Source organism: Necator americanus, chromosome I (assembly GCF_031761385.1).
Source record: "Necator americanus strain Aroian chromosome I, whole genome shotgun sequence".
NCBI classification, from domain to species: Eukaryota; Metazoa; Nematoda; class Chromadorea; order Rhabditida; family Ancylostomatidae; genus Necator; species Necator americanus.
The window spans coordinates 16456812-16471512 of record NC_087371.1 but is presented as its reverse complement, the minus strand read 5'-3'; the positions used below and the strand labels follow the sequence as shown (position 1 = coordinate 16471512).

Here is a 14701-nt window from a genome sequence, read left to right as displayed (position 1 = left end):
ACAACATAATCATTGACAGTAAGCTTCATCTACAGTAGGTAGTAGGCTCAAAACGACATGAAACACGACACATTTGCGTATACGGCTTCTCTCGAAGCTGTTCAATGGAGCCTAACGGTTATGAGCGTGCTGGAACCCTTGCTGGCACCACCCATAGCTGCAGTTTGCGGTGATCCCACATTGGTTCCAACTGCTGTCTCCACCGCACTGTTTAGAGCGCGTACGCAAATGCACCGTGCTTCATGTCGTTTTAACCCGACTATACCACAATTGGCTCCGCCTACTAACCTCATACATAGGACGCCAACTGCTCGCTGTAGATAGTTAGATTTCCATTATATATTTGCCGTAGTGCGTGCTTTCCTTATTCTATGATTTATTGTAAGGGCTACAATCACCAAAGTTTGAGGTGGCAAGAGGTCCTACGTGGCAACTTATCGAGGATCCCTAACGACCCAAATTAGGCAATCACCGGGGCTCTAGCCTACCTGCAGAAGAAGTTATTTTTCAACTTGGAGTCGCCATCAGGCGAACAAAGGGAGCAATGATATCATGAAAGAGACATGTGTACACTCGTCAAGCCATCGCCTTCCACACATTCTGAGGAGCAAGCAGGACCAGCATCTTCAAGTATGCAAGGGCCACTAAGCACAATCTCCTTTGTCCAAGGTCAACTCATATGCTCTAGATGTTTATGCTCGCCAGACCTCTACTAAATGTACGTGCTTAAGGACTTCTCACAAGCCTTACTAAAGTGTCTGGATATGGAATTTTTTCTCACCAAAAAGAATGGACTTTGATTCGAATGAGATCTACCTTCATTCAGTTGAACCGCTGTTTTTGTCATCATTTCTAGACAGTTACGATATTTTTGTTAATCACTAACTTGACTATGGGATTAGGTTTTGTATTCAATCTCGTGTGGCTGTTGTTGAGTATTCATTGAGTATTCAAAGAACTTATCTAGTAGCCCTTGTATCGTGAGCCTAGGAGTTTCTAAAAACCCCCACTTTAGTAGTATGTCAGCGGACTGTTTTGCTAGTTGACATTCCAACTATAGGGACAAATCTCTTAGTAGACTTACGTATTCTGCATTATAATTGCATTCGACCTATATAATGTCATCAGTCTGAACGTCCGGCTAAAGCCGGACTTCAGAGTTTCTGTGATGTTCGCTTCGCTCTGCTTCACTGATCAGTGAAACCTAATAGTAATGGCATTTTCTGTGAGATTAAATTCATGTTCTTCTAACAACGCTCTCTTCCTATTGTAAATAAAGGCGAAGGATTTCATAATTTTCTTACTAAACGCGTCAGTTCTACATTTGTAGTATATTCAAACTTCAGCTTCAAACACTCCTTTGATTCAAATATAATATAGATACAATTTGAAGGCATTACTCGAAGTATGAATGTTCCGCCTTATTTCCCCCAACAGATATCACAGAATGATGTTTTAACATAAAATGACGTGAACAACACGCGTACTAATAAAAATAAAATTTCATGTCGGGTCATGTGAACTACAGGTTACTATTTAATAAGCCGGTTTCATTCGTGTTTCCACTTTCTGAGAAAGGCATGCTACCAACCTGATGCAAACGTGGGAGGAATTAGAAGTCCGAAAAAGTCATAGAGGTGAAAAGCAACGCGGGGAGTGGCCATGTCTATGATATGATGCTACTGCGATACTATTGCGCTATGCCGCAGCAGTTCTACGCCGTGAGACCTGTCCCACTCCATTTTATTGCTTTCTGACGCTGGTGGACCCGTTGGACCTCCCTGGACCTCTTTGGAATTTCCATACGCACAAATACACACATACACACATACACACATACAAATACACACATGCACACACGTACACAGACATACACACACGCACACACACGCGACAGACTAGGCCCGTTATTATATAGCATGATTTCTCATGTTTTTTCATGATCATTGTCGTTATCAGTTTGTTGATAGATTTTTAGGTTTTTTACACAACTTAACTGCCATCGAAACAGGTGTCGGTGCAAACAAGCATAACTTAGGGAGCATCGGCTGGCAATCTAACACGAGCTATCCGCATGACAGGATCTACTACTAACCCGCTCGAATTACAGAAACTTCTAGAGAAGTTTGGGAAATGTCAGTCTTCTGATTTGCATTTCGATATGAGTTCTGCAATTAAGTGAACTACACATAGTGTAGCGCTCTATCTACAACCTTACACTGCAACTTCTCAGAAAAGGTCACTTCAATCCAATCTCTCCCAACTTATCTCAGCAACACTATGCCGACTTCACTTCGCATGCTGCTCAAAACGACAGAGGGACTCCTGAAAGACAGCATGGAGAATTTTCTTTTTGATATTATGGTAGTCAAGGAAAGCACCGGAAGAGCTTCTCTGTGGTTCTTTCTGTTATATGAACTGCCTATCTCAGTTACCAATATTCTTTTTTTTTACGGTTTTTAATCACCTATGGAGAAAACAGCAATGACCGCTGCCACAGACAAAAGCACAAAAGTTTTTGTGTCAAGTCTCACATTTACTGCATTGAGTGCCTACGAGTTCCAAAGTCAAGAAAACACATACCAAGCTGTGAAAATTTCCAGTGAAACCGACGACAAGCTAGTGCTCAGTTGCAACTACACAGTCATCAACAGACAACACAAGTCGTTTTTGGTGTACTCAATCTCATCTAATTGAAATCTTTCACACAAGAACAGTCGTGTATTTTTCCATGCTTTTTAAGCAAGCAAGCAGAATTCTCCGGCAAACAATGTTGACAAGGTTGCACTACCGGTTACAGTTTTTTTATTTCGTGAATCGACAGTACGTCGTTTCACGAAATGAAAAACTTGTGGATCTTGAACAAGTGATGGAACCGTAATGTAAGCGAACAAAATGTCAATATCCTGAAGTCCGAATTTCCTACTACTTCAGTAAAGTGCTCGTAACCTCATCTGGTTCTGTTCACAACTGCTGAGTAAACGAGTGTTTTTCTCTCTCCTACAGCACCAAGAGCTGTGTTTGTTTCTGAAATGAGTGAATATTTGGAGCATGCTTTTCAAAGAATTGGGCCTCGACAATCACTCAAAATAGAGGTGAGGGAAATTGGAGAAAGGGTCAGCGAAGAACTTACTTCAAATACAATGAGTTGGTAGCTTAGACAACTGAAGGTATTTTTGATTGACTTGGTTGAGCCGTAGCCAAAGTTGGTATTTTTTTTACTAACTAACAGCTAACATTTCAGCGTTATTGATCTGTGAGGCTTATCATAATTGATATTGGAGGCCCCGCAAATAGAATTTCCTGGCTGCTTAAAATAGTCCTAAGTCAGCTGCCCAGATATGTCCCTGCCCACCTCAGTACTTCAAACAGCTTCGCCAAACAACTTCGAGCGTGATTATGTCATAGTCATTTTACGTTACGTCGCTCTATGCGAATGCTTTAAACAATGTTGCGATGCAGGGTGTTTAAGAACTGCTCATACAGCACTAGGCTTCATCAAACTATACGGATTGAGCATTAGGCAGATAAACGAATCATAAAAATAGGTAATACGAATGACGCTGATAAACGAAAGCCTAAACTGCTCTACTTTTCGAATGCCGGGACAATAATATGGACAACTTGGACGCCTGGCCATGAGACGAAGGATGGCACCCATCCTCACCATTGTCTTTTTGTCGAAAATCAAAAAGCGTTTACTGGCCTGCAAACAATTGCTGTATTGTCGTTACATAGATGACTGTTGAATCGTTTGCCATAACTAACAGGCAGAATTAAACAAATGCTTCAGTCAACCTAACCAGCAGTATCCACACATCAAGTCCGAAAAGAAAAAACTAATGAATAAAAGCAGCACCAAAACTGGCTTTCTTGAATGTGCGCATCTATCTGTGGAATGGGATATGAAAGACGAAGTGGTATCGAAAACCCAGTAGCGAAAACATCCCGGTTCACTGTTTTTCAGCGCATCCCAGCAAAAACTCCCTTATTGTTACAACAAAAAGTACAGAACGGCGGCAAGGACTCCATCGAGCGGCCAAGAAAAAAAAACATGGTTAGTAAATCAGGCCCACAAAATGGCTATATCCAGTGGGTAACCGACTCCAGATGCTATGCAACCCCCTCTCTGCCACATGGACAAACCACGCAGCTGGGATCTGTGCAGTGTCTGTCATATGCACGACTGCGTACAAGCTGACATTTGAAGTTCGCTAGTGGGTATCTCCACAATCCTCCTGTAGATTCGCCTCATATAATCAGGTGTGTAAGGCAGACTAAGCAGCGGAATCCTTTCTGGAAATCGAAATTGGGCCTTCGGGGGCGGGGGGCATGCCTATCGAGTAACAGAGTCCCCAGTCGAGTACCCACTAGATATAGCCATTTTGTTTCCCAGATTTACTAGCCTTATTTTTTCCAAGCCGCTTGCGGCCGTTCTGTACGTGTTACCAAAAATGACTTTTCGTTTTGCTGGGATGAGCTGAGAAATAGTGGACTAGGACGTTTTCGCTACTGCGTTTTTGATACACATGAGTTGAAACTTCTTTGCACCACTGTGGTGAGCAGAACGCATTAGTCTGGCCTTCTCGCCTTCTTATTAAAAGAAATTTTCAAATGCATACGATTGCAAGGGAGAATCTGCAGCATTTTCTATACGCATATAAAGAGTCACCTAAGGAGGTATTGACGTTTTTCTCACATAGTTCCGATACAGTACTTAGTCATTGTATGAATCCGTGACAGATAACCAAGTTGTGTGCACTAGAAGTATCCACTAACACATCAAGCCAAACTGAGCTGAGTCAAAACGTCCGGAAAAGATGGCGTTCGGAGTCTCGAAAGGTTCAACGTTTACCTTCCCAACCCTTGAAGATTGGCAATTTTTTGGATTAAAAGAAACAGCAATTCTTGTGAACAAAATATTCATAATTGTCCCCTGATTCCCTATATAATTCAATTAATACACTTCTGCTTTGGAGAAAGACCGCTCTCAGAGAATCACAAAAACCGTTGGGTAGGCGTCGCTTTCCTTTAATCCGCAAACAAGGTGTTGTTTTGTCTGCAAGCACACATATCAACGGTCTTGAAAGTAGCGTGTGAATTAAACTAGTGGAAAAAAGCGGATTGTGGATCCATTATTTCTGTTCTGATTTCTTGCTAAAATCTAGGAAAAAGTAGGCGTCGCAATCGTAATAGAAAAGAGGATGCAAACAAAGTAATGAAGCATTTAAAACCGTTATTTAAGACCTTTTCGCGGGGTTAGGACTTTAATCTAATAGTACAATTGACATCATCTGACTATTACAGCAAAACGCCTCAAAAGCACTTCTTCCAGCCTGGTCTCCGACTGATCCACGACGCAAAACAAAGCCAAGCTCAACGCAAGGATCGTGAACACCAACATGCGTTGAAACATCTTCGCGCCGCTGTGGTAAGCAAAACGCATTAATCATTCGTGGCCTTCTGGCTCACAGTTTTTCTACACCATCGCTCACGGCTTCCAGGCCCTCGGTTTTTCCGCGACTTACCCTGCTGTGTCTCATTATTCCCGTTAACTACCGGGTTTTGTTTAAACTCATTAAGCTGCGATCGTAATCGCCCACTGACGTCCAATAGGCCTAATGGCCTGCTGCCATAAGTTCATCATTCCGATCTGTCATCACCGCTCGAATCAAAACACCTTTCAAGAACGGTCGATAAGCGTCATTTACATAGTGGAGACGTTTGAATCACAAACATGTCACACCTCCTCTCTGTCAGTTCTCGATAAATTTTGACGTTTTCAAGGATGATTACTATCTCTGCTCGTGGAGCGGCCAGCAACTTTGAAATCGACTGCCTACCAACTACAGTACACAGCGCAGAACCCTTCAAAGTCAATTTGGCAAGGGCAGCATTTGCACAGTGTTGTGTTACGAGGAGATGTTTGAACTCTGCTGTCGGCTGGCTTTGATCTCTTCATCGTTGCACCCTTGATTGCCCAGGTGTGTTGCTGATAGTGCACGCATAATTGACATAATTAGCCTGGTAAGGACCACATCAAGGCGTGGTCAACGTTAACCAAAAGCTGGTGAAAAGGGGCTTAGGATAGGGGAGCCAGAGAATTTTTACAAAGAAATTCCGGGAAATTGATGATGTTCAGCTAACGAGAAAAACATTACTAATTGATGTCTTAAGGAATTTTGAAGAAAAGAAGAATAGCAGTGAAGAAAGTCGAGGTCTGAATATGAGATTGAATTGGTCGGTTGAAATTATTTCATGTAGCAATAATGTAGCAACATCTATTCCGCACTTATTTTTTGAGGCACGAAGAAGAAAGAAAGATAAAGCTAACTATTATTTCCAGGAAAGAAAATGTTTTTACTTAAGTTTGTTCACTGTACAGACAAGCTTTCTTTTTCACAACCAAGCTCCGCTTTTCAAAATGAATTTCCAAGTTCTTCCACCGATTTGGTTGGCTTTTTAGTAACTGCCAGTTTGAAAGAAGTTACTTCAATTAGGCTCAAAATAAAAAAAAGGTTTGCTGCCTATGCTTGTTCAGAGGGATACTTGCTTTCTTCAAAAAGAAAGAAAAGCATTTAGAACATATGTGCAAAAAGGGCTTGCTGTTTAAAACAGTGTACATTGAAAGGTAGCAATCCTATCATATTACGCACTGATTTCTATACTAAAATAGAGGGTGGATTTTCCAGTAAATAACACCATTTTTTTGAGAACTAGAGCAAACCATCCGGTGCAACTTAATGTTTGCCAACCATTTCCCAACTGCTCCGATGCTCCATTTAACAGAACTTTTCTGAGTGATGATCTACGAGGCCGCCGTTTTTGCACGGAAATCAGTCAAAATTTTCGAATACTGCACATTTGAACACTATGAGCTGTTGCTTCGACGTGACGTATATGCATTTTTGTGTGTTTTGCACGTATTTGCTCGAAGCGTGTTGACGAATTAACACGCGATGTATTGTGTTGGTGACCAGAAATCGGTAACAACCACCACCGTTGTGTGGTCAAATACAAATGGTGACCCGAATAGTGTAACTCGCTAACGAACACGGCGGTTATTAGCGGATAACGGAAAAAGGGATCAGTGGGGGTAGTTGGCCATGTTAATGAGATGTTGACTGGTCGATAGGTCATGAAAAAATTATCTGAATAGGACACAGGAGATTTGTGGAAGGAAGACAGTTGAGTGGGAAGAACACAACACTCATCAGAATTCAGCGCATACTTTCACGCTTTGGCCCGATGTGTTAAAGATCAATTTGGGGAAAGCTCTAGTATTCCGGTAGCGATAGGTGTTGACTCTAGCAAAAAGTAGTTCAAAAGTTCTGAATTTCCTTTCAATTTCACAGATTCTGTTCCTAGAATCTGTGCAAAAATGTGTGTTCAGTTTCTACGCCCATATCCACGAGATTGACAACGAAACATTGTTCATGATAAAAATTTTGGCAATCGCACTGTCTTCACAACGATCAAGAAAAAAAGTTTGCTTGGAATAGCTCCAAGGTTATTCCTCAGAATAAAATACAACATAGTCGTTTTCACGTACTGCGTTCACGTAACGAAGTATTAATTACCGACGTATCGGCAACACATGACTGTTAGATGTTTTTAGACCGCGGTGGTGTCGGTGTTCCTGATTAACGATATATAGCTGATTATATAGCCACATCTTCAAAATCAACCTAGTACAATACCTCGATCACAGTGTTCTGATTAAGTCCTCCCGGATAACCTAACACAGGGACAAGGAGCATAATTTTTTGGCAAAAGCAAGTTTTGTGTGTTTTCCATTTGAAACTAAGTTAAGATCGTGAACGAGATATAACCATTTATTCGCTGAAACTTTCACGAAAAGAATTTCTACTTCAAAAACATATCTTTTAGAACTGTTCTGCAAGTTGTACATCTATGAAATCTACATTTGCGACCTCACAGAGTTCGATTTCTTGTTTCTTCTGCCATTTCATTTTTCCATTATATATTTGTTCATTAAATCGACCAAAACGATAAGAGGTACAATAATTTATTTCCTAATTGCAGCACCTCAAAGTCGCATTTGCCGTCCAAGCGAACTCTACGTATGATGGAGCACTGGAGGATGAGTCGCCGATACAGAAAAAGACTATCTCATTCAAAAAGGGCGATTTTCTTCATATTTACAGGGTACCTTGCAGTTTTTTTCTTTCTGGGAGTCTCGGCATGTATACACTAGATGGACGTTGGCTTTATGGTTGGCGATCAGGTGCTGATGTGAAGGCCATTCGTTCAAACAATAAGCGCAATCAAATATGTAATAATCAGATAAGCAACCATTGCTAGGATTAGACGGCGAACAAACATCTGTCCTCATTAACGCAAAGTGCACGATGAGCTGCTCCAGTGATGTAACAGATGATAAAAGCAAACAATGACGCTAATTGGAAGTATATTGAACACCAACAAACAGAAGGACGACTGCTAAACTGTGGGATATTACTTGCTGTTTTTAGCGTTACTCTTCTGACTGGTGGATTGGACGAGTTGTCGCCGCCGAGACGACAATCGGTTTCATACCGACGGCAAGAAGATTGGCTCGACTCATAGAACAGAACGAGGAAGAACAGGAAAAAGCTGCGACAGAAAAGAATGCGATCGTGTGCGGAAACTGTATTGTCATGATTGTGTAGCGCAGTTTACAGTAGGGTCAAAACGACATGAAGCAAGCACGTACTTGCGTACGCCGCTTCTCTCGAGGCGCTTCGGTGGAGCGTAGCAGCTAGGGGCGTGGTGAAACCCTTGCTGGCACCATCCATCCATGCAGTTCGCGATGGTCCCAACTCGGTTCCAACTGCTGCCTCCATCGCGCCGTTTCGAGCATGTCGTCTTGATCCGACCATACTTCGCGTGTGTAAAACTATGTGTACAGCGGTGATGCGGTCGCAAATCTTGCTTTTTGTTGCCTTTTTCGTCAACGATATTTTCTGACTAGAAAAAAAAAACTGAGCACTAATATTGCTCTATTTCCGCACGTTTCATTGTAATTCTGAGCAGCGCTGATGGAAACTCTTCTGGAAAGGTTTTTAGGCTTTTTCTAAAGCAAATTCAACAACATCTGCTCTGGGTCGGGCCTTTGCTTCACATGGGAATTCGTCGTCTGATCAGCGCATCAGCGCACGTTGCAGCTCTGACCTCAATGCACCCTTTTGTTCGTCACATCTGCTGTATTTTAATGAGCTCTTGAGTGGCTAGAAGGTTAACCGTTGAAGTGCATTCTGCATTATTCTATGATAGCAACCACACCTGAATCCTCGACTTGGGATATGTTATAGTAGATAGAGGGGGCGTGGGTAGGTGACGTCTGTGATTTTTTGTACTCTCAAAAGTCGAGAGATGCAGAACGTAGTGAAGATTATTTGTGTCAAAGCTTGTAAGGTAATTCAGAAAATGCAGTCAAACATTTCTTCACTTTTGAGCTTAAAATTTGAATACCAGTAAGATTCATAATTATCTGATTCCATCGCGTAGTTAACGTTCTTTCAAACAGTAGGTAACTTACACTAGAAATCGCTTCTGAATTGTCCCATAGCGTTTACATTTCAAATTATGAATAGTTTTTCGCTTTTGTCAATCATCTAACTCCAATTCTTTCCTCTTCCCATTTATTGTTAACTCTCTAAATTGACCAATGCGAAAACTTTGAAGAGGCAGAGTAAACTCCACCGACTATTCGCTACATTGCTGTATACAAAGCTACTCTCCTATGTGCTAGAATCTGCTGTATTATAACGTAGTATACAGTGCAACTGTACCTCTGTATGTAATGCGCTGAAGGAGCTATAATAGGCTTCTCCAGTACTTTAAGTGGTATATACCTTTCAGAACAAAACAAGCTGAAATCTGGGAGTACCCAAACCCGTATACAGTGGTCCCATCGACTCGTCCTATCATACTACTCGGTCCATGCTATCAATCGTCAAGACTTACACAATTGATGCATGCCGCTGTGCGGTGAGCCTACTCTAGACGCTCTAGATGCTTTTTTATTATAATTGTAGAGAAGTAGTACCTAAATCCGTAACGTTCACGCCTGGATGTTTTACACAACCGTACATTTTCATAGACCACAGTAAACAGTTTTCCAAGTTATTTAGTTCGGCGATAGTGAAGAAGTTCGGGAGTCGCGTGCGTCGACTGACTACTGATATCGGAGACAAAAGCTCGTCGAAACTGACATTCGGTATTCGATGATATATTTCAAACTGTAAGAGACGATTATGGGCCCAAATTTAGCAGGAACTGTATAGAAACATCATGACGATTGTTTTGATCGCCTTAGGTTTTCATGCAGGATAATCCTTCTACTTGAGATATCAACGAAAGAGAGCTTCGTCTCATAACGGCTATGACCGAAGATCTACATCTGGTTCTACTCGAATGCCCAAACATCAGCACACCGGCTGATGTTGCTCAGCTGAACATGGCTCCTATAATGTTTTTATTTCGGATAAGTAACAGAAAGGTGAGAATCTTAGGAGTATCGCTCCCGGTTCTTAGGAGTTCCGAAGCGACTCAGACAGAACTGCAATTTCAACTTGCATTACTTGCTTATGAGAGACTTATCGGCATTTTCAATAAAATAAATAAATAGCTGCGACAGCACCATTAAGAAAAGAAGGCGTCTTCTTAATATTCACCACTGTTTTTCTGTTCCTGAAATTAAGGACCGTGTTCTTCTGGAGTTTTATAAAATATGTGTGATTTATCTTATTTATTACCAGTCTGAACGTCCGGCTAAGGACTTCGGACTGGTAGTAAATAAAATAAATCATGTATATTAGATAAGTTAGATTTGTATTATTTAAACAACGCTTCGTTCCTCTTTTTTTTATAACAAGTAGGGGCGAAAGATTTCATAGTTTTCTTTCAAAGCCCGTCAGTTCTACATCTAGAGAACATTGAAACTCTTCAAACACTCCTTCGATGCCAATGTATAATAATATGGATACAGCTTGGAAGCATTACTCGAAGTATGGGTGCTTCTTCTGGTTTCCCCCAAACTGATAAAGAAAACGTTCCACGTCAGATCATGTAAACTGTTCGCTACTATTTAAGCGACCGTTTGCATGGGTGTTCCCAATTTTCGAAGAAAGCATGTCACCAAGATGAGACAGACCTGCAAGGAAATATTATAGATACGCGGAGGAGTCATGATATTTTGTAATTATTATCACTATAATTAAAATGATAATTATACTACCATTATAATTTGATTACTATCACCATTTTAATTATTATCATTTCATTTTTACATTTTTACACGAAAACCAGCACAAGTAGCAGAGCAGCACAATTGCAAAGGCTAGTGGACAAGTGAATCCGAAATTAATCATAACATGAATCCAACTCATTTCTCTACTCCGATATATTATGTTTGGAGACTTTAAGTTCACAGTGGAGAAAAGTGATTCAATGTATTTGTTACTGTTGATTTATTTAGATTTTGCTCAAACTACTTAAGAAAACAGGCATCAAAGGAGGGAACGCTGTAGCAGGTGCTGACGCACTCAATCAGCTGACACCGGATTTGGTGAATATCAATCCTTAAAATGCCTATGTAATCTGTAATACCTACAATTGATTGGTTTAAGGTGGATATTATCATCGAGGACAACGGTCTACACGAAGCCACAAAGAAAATCTTTAAATTCTTGGAAGCTTACTGGTTAGCTCTACATCCAACTACACCAATTCTGGAAGAGGAATATCTTGAAAAGGGAACGAACTTGAATGCTAATGAAGAGGCGCACTACAGGGAACACGGTTGTGGCTCAACAAAGCATTTTGATCGAAGTAACAAATAAATAGTCGTAAAGTGAGAAGTTTCCGTAAACGCACACGAGTTACACTCTATTGCCCTTTGTAGTCGGGTAAGAACGACACGAAGGACAGTGTAGTTGCGTAAGCGGCTACGCTCGAAGCGGTGCGGTGGAGGTAGCGGTTGGAAGCGAAGTGAGACCGCAGCGGACTGCAGCGATGGATGGTTCCACCAATGGTCCTAACTCGATGCTAACCGCGTCGCTTCGAGCGGAGGTGCTTACGCAACTGTACTGTGCTTCATGTCGTTTTGACCGTAGTGTATTTCCAGAAATGGTGAAGGCAGTTAGTATTTGCTTGAATATGAGTTTTCATTACAGTGTGTTACATTGACAGTGGTCTCAGAGCGAGGTAAGCTGGGAGCCAAAATGACTGGTTCCCAGCTTACCTCGCTCTGGGACTACGAAAGTTGGGGGCGCTCTGACGCCGGTGGACCCGTCGCACCCCCCTTTTTGAATTTCGTGACTGACACACACACAGACACACACACACACACACACGTGACAGAATGAGCCCGTTATTATATATCATGATCATGATTCTACCATCAGGGGCACGCCATCGATCTTGTTCCGAAAATGGGCGCATTGAGTCGTGGTTCTGGATTTATTTTAATTGATACATTGGTGTACCTGTTGGATACATCTACAGTTGAATCAATTGAAGTTTTATCGCATCATATAAAAGGCGCACTATTCCAACACAATCCCTGAATTTGCCGCTAGTCTACTATGTTACTCTACGTACTTTTTACCACTGCACTTCTGTGCTCCTCTGCCCAACTAAGTTTTGCGGAACAGGTCAGTATGGCATTTATATGAGTTCCCGAAAAACAAGGTGTTCTCATCCAAATATTATATCTCCAGTGTGTGGATTTGATACCAAAGTACTGCAAAGATTTTCTTCCTGAATATAAACCGGAGGTATGGTGTCAACAGAAGGTGAAGGAAGCGATCACGCCATATGGGAAGGAGAAACTGAGAAACTTAAAGAGGCGATGTTCAAAAACATGCAAATTTTGTTGATGGAAGAAGGATAAGGAAATAAATCTTCGTGAATTTCTCATGTACAAATCACTCCTTATTTACACGATTAACACAAAGGAAGTACTGATGAGGGTTCGACTGTCAAATAAGATCCAAAAGTTAAAACAGTCATGGATTATGGGTTCAAAATCCTCTGTCGTTTTTTTTTCGCAAACTTGAGCGAGTTTGAGAATTTCTGACCGGATTTTCGAGTAACTATAGAGGTCAAATTTCTGCAAGTCTACTTCCGACTCAGTTCGATTATATTGGTCAGAAGTATGATGGGATATGAAGCAAACTTCTCCTTTTAAGGGCTGTCTCCAAAGTTTTCAACCTGATTTTTTTCGCATGGATTCTGATAATTTTGACCCATTGAGAACTGTTACCAATCTCAAATCTATTAGAATGACATAATCAAGCTATGATTGCTTAAGTATGCATCACATGTGCAAACTCCTATCTGCTAGGAAGAATTTCTAGCAACGATCTTCACCACTTATACAAGATAATAAGCTTAAAAATAAACAGGTGAATAATAATGATTATAACACATCCCTTATTATTCAACGATGTATATGAAAAAAAAGCCTGAGGATTTTGTGTGGAGTAATAGGAACTTCAATGGTTCAAAGGATAAAGAGTTTGGCGTTAATCAATCCGCTTGGGATGCGCCACCACGTTCTCTTCAATTCAGAATCATTTGGGGTTCACGAGCATGATTCTGAATTGAAGAGAACGTGGTGGCGCATCCCAAGCGGATTTATTAACGCCAAGCTCTTTATCCTTTGAACCATTGAAGTTCCTATTACTCCACACAAAATCCTCCAGCTTTTTTTTCATATACATCGTTGAATAATAAGGATGTGTTATAATCATTATTATTCACCTGACCTGTTTATTTTTAAGCTTATTATCTTGTATAAGTGGTGAAGATCGTTGCTAGAAATTCTTCCTAGCAGATAGGAGTTTGCACATGTGATGCATACTTAAGCAATCATAGCTTGATTATGTCATTCTAATAGATTTGAGATTGGTAACAGTTCTCAATAGGTCAAAATTATCAGAATCCATGCGAAAAAAATCAGGTTGAAAACTTTGGAGACAGCCCTTAAAAGGGGAAGTTTGCTTCATATCCCATCATACTTCTGACCAATATAATCGAACTGAGTCGGAAGTAGACTTGCAGAAATTTGACCTCTATAGTTACTCGAAAATCCGGTCAGAAATTCTCAAACTCGCTCAAGTTTGCGAAAAAAAACGATACAGGATTTCGAACCCATAATCCATGACTGTTTTAGCTTTTGGATCTTATTTGACAGTCGAATCCTCATCAGTACTTCCTTTGTGTTAATCGTGTAAATAAGGAGTGATTTGTACATGAGAAATTCACGAAGATTTATTTCCTTATCCTTCTTCCATCAACAAAATTTGCATGTTTTTGAACATCGCCTCTTTAAGTTTCTCAGTTTCTCCTTCCCATATGGCGTGATCGCTTCCTTCACCTTCTGTTGACACCATACCTCCGGTTTATATTCAGGAAGAAAATCTTTGCAGTACTTTGGTATCAAATCCACACACTGGAGATATGATATTTGGATGAGAACACCTTGTTTTTCGGGAACTCATATAAATGCCATACTGACCTGTTTCGCAAAACTTAGTTGGGCAGAGGAGCACAGAAGTGCAGTGGCAAAAAGTACGTAGAGTAACATAGTAGACTAGCGGCAAATTCAGGGATTGTGTTGGAATAGTGCGCCTTTTATATGATGTGCTGCGATAAAACTTCAATTGATTCAACTGTAGACGTATCCAACAGG

General features: G+C 40.9%; 4 protein-coding genes across 4 annotated transcripts; 3 read left to right on the top strand and 1 right to left on the bottom strand.

Annotated features, from left to right (window-relative positions):
• Positions 1-563: 563 nt before the first annotated feature.
• RB195_005775 (uncharacterized protein) lies at positions 564-856 on the top strand (the record flags this gene model as incomplete). Its single annotated transcript, XM_064178507.1, has 2 exons — positions 564-669; positions 732-856. 2 exons carry the CDS (start codon positions 564-566, stop codon positions 854-856), a joined length of 231 nt encoding a protein of 76 aa, XP_064035546.1.
• A 3254-nt stretch (positions 857-4110) lies between these two features.
• RB195_005774 (uncharacterized protein) lies at positions 4111-11846 on the top strand (the record flags this gene model as incomplete). The annotated part of the gene is made up of 8 exons (XM_064178506.1): positions 4111-4217; positions 5308-5431; positions 8496-8641; positions 9865-9993; positions 10137-10222; positions 10353-10504; positions 11483-11572; positions 11634-11846. 8 exons carry the CDS (start codon positions 4111-4113, stop codon positions 11844-11846), a joined length of 1047 nt encoding a protein of 348 aa, XP_064035545.1.
• Positions 11847-12590: 744 nt separating this feature from the next.
• RB195_005773 (uncharacterized protein) lies at positions 12591-12884 on the top strand (the record flags this gene model as incomplete). The annotated part of the gene is made up of 2 exons (XM_013436480.2): positions 12591-12659; positions 12726-12884. The coding sequence occupies 2 exons, from the start codon at positions 12591-12593 to the stop codon at positions 12882-12884; spliced, it is 228 nt and encodes a 75-aa protein (XP_013291934.2).
• Positions 12885-14302: 1418 nt separating this feature from the next.
• Positions 14303-14596, bottom strand: RB195_005772 (uncharacterized protein; the record flags this gene model as incomplete). The annotated part of the gene is made up of 2 exons (XM_064178502.1): positions 14303-14461; positions 14528-14596. The coding sequence occupies 2 exons, from the start codon at positions 14594-14596 to the stop codon at positions 14303-14305; spliced, it is 228 nt and encodes a 75-aa protein (XP_064035544.1).
• Between the last annotated feature and the right edge of the window lie 105 nt (positions 14597-14701).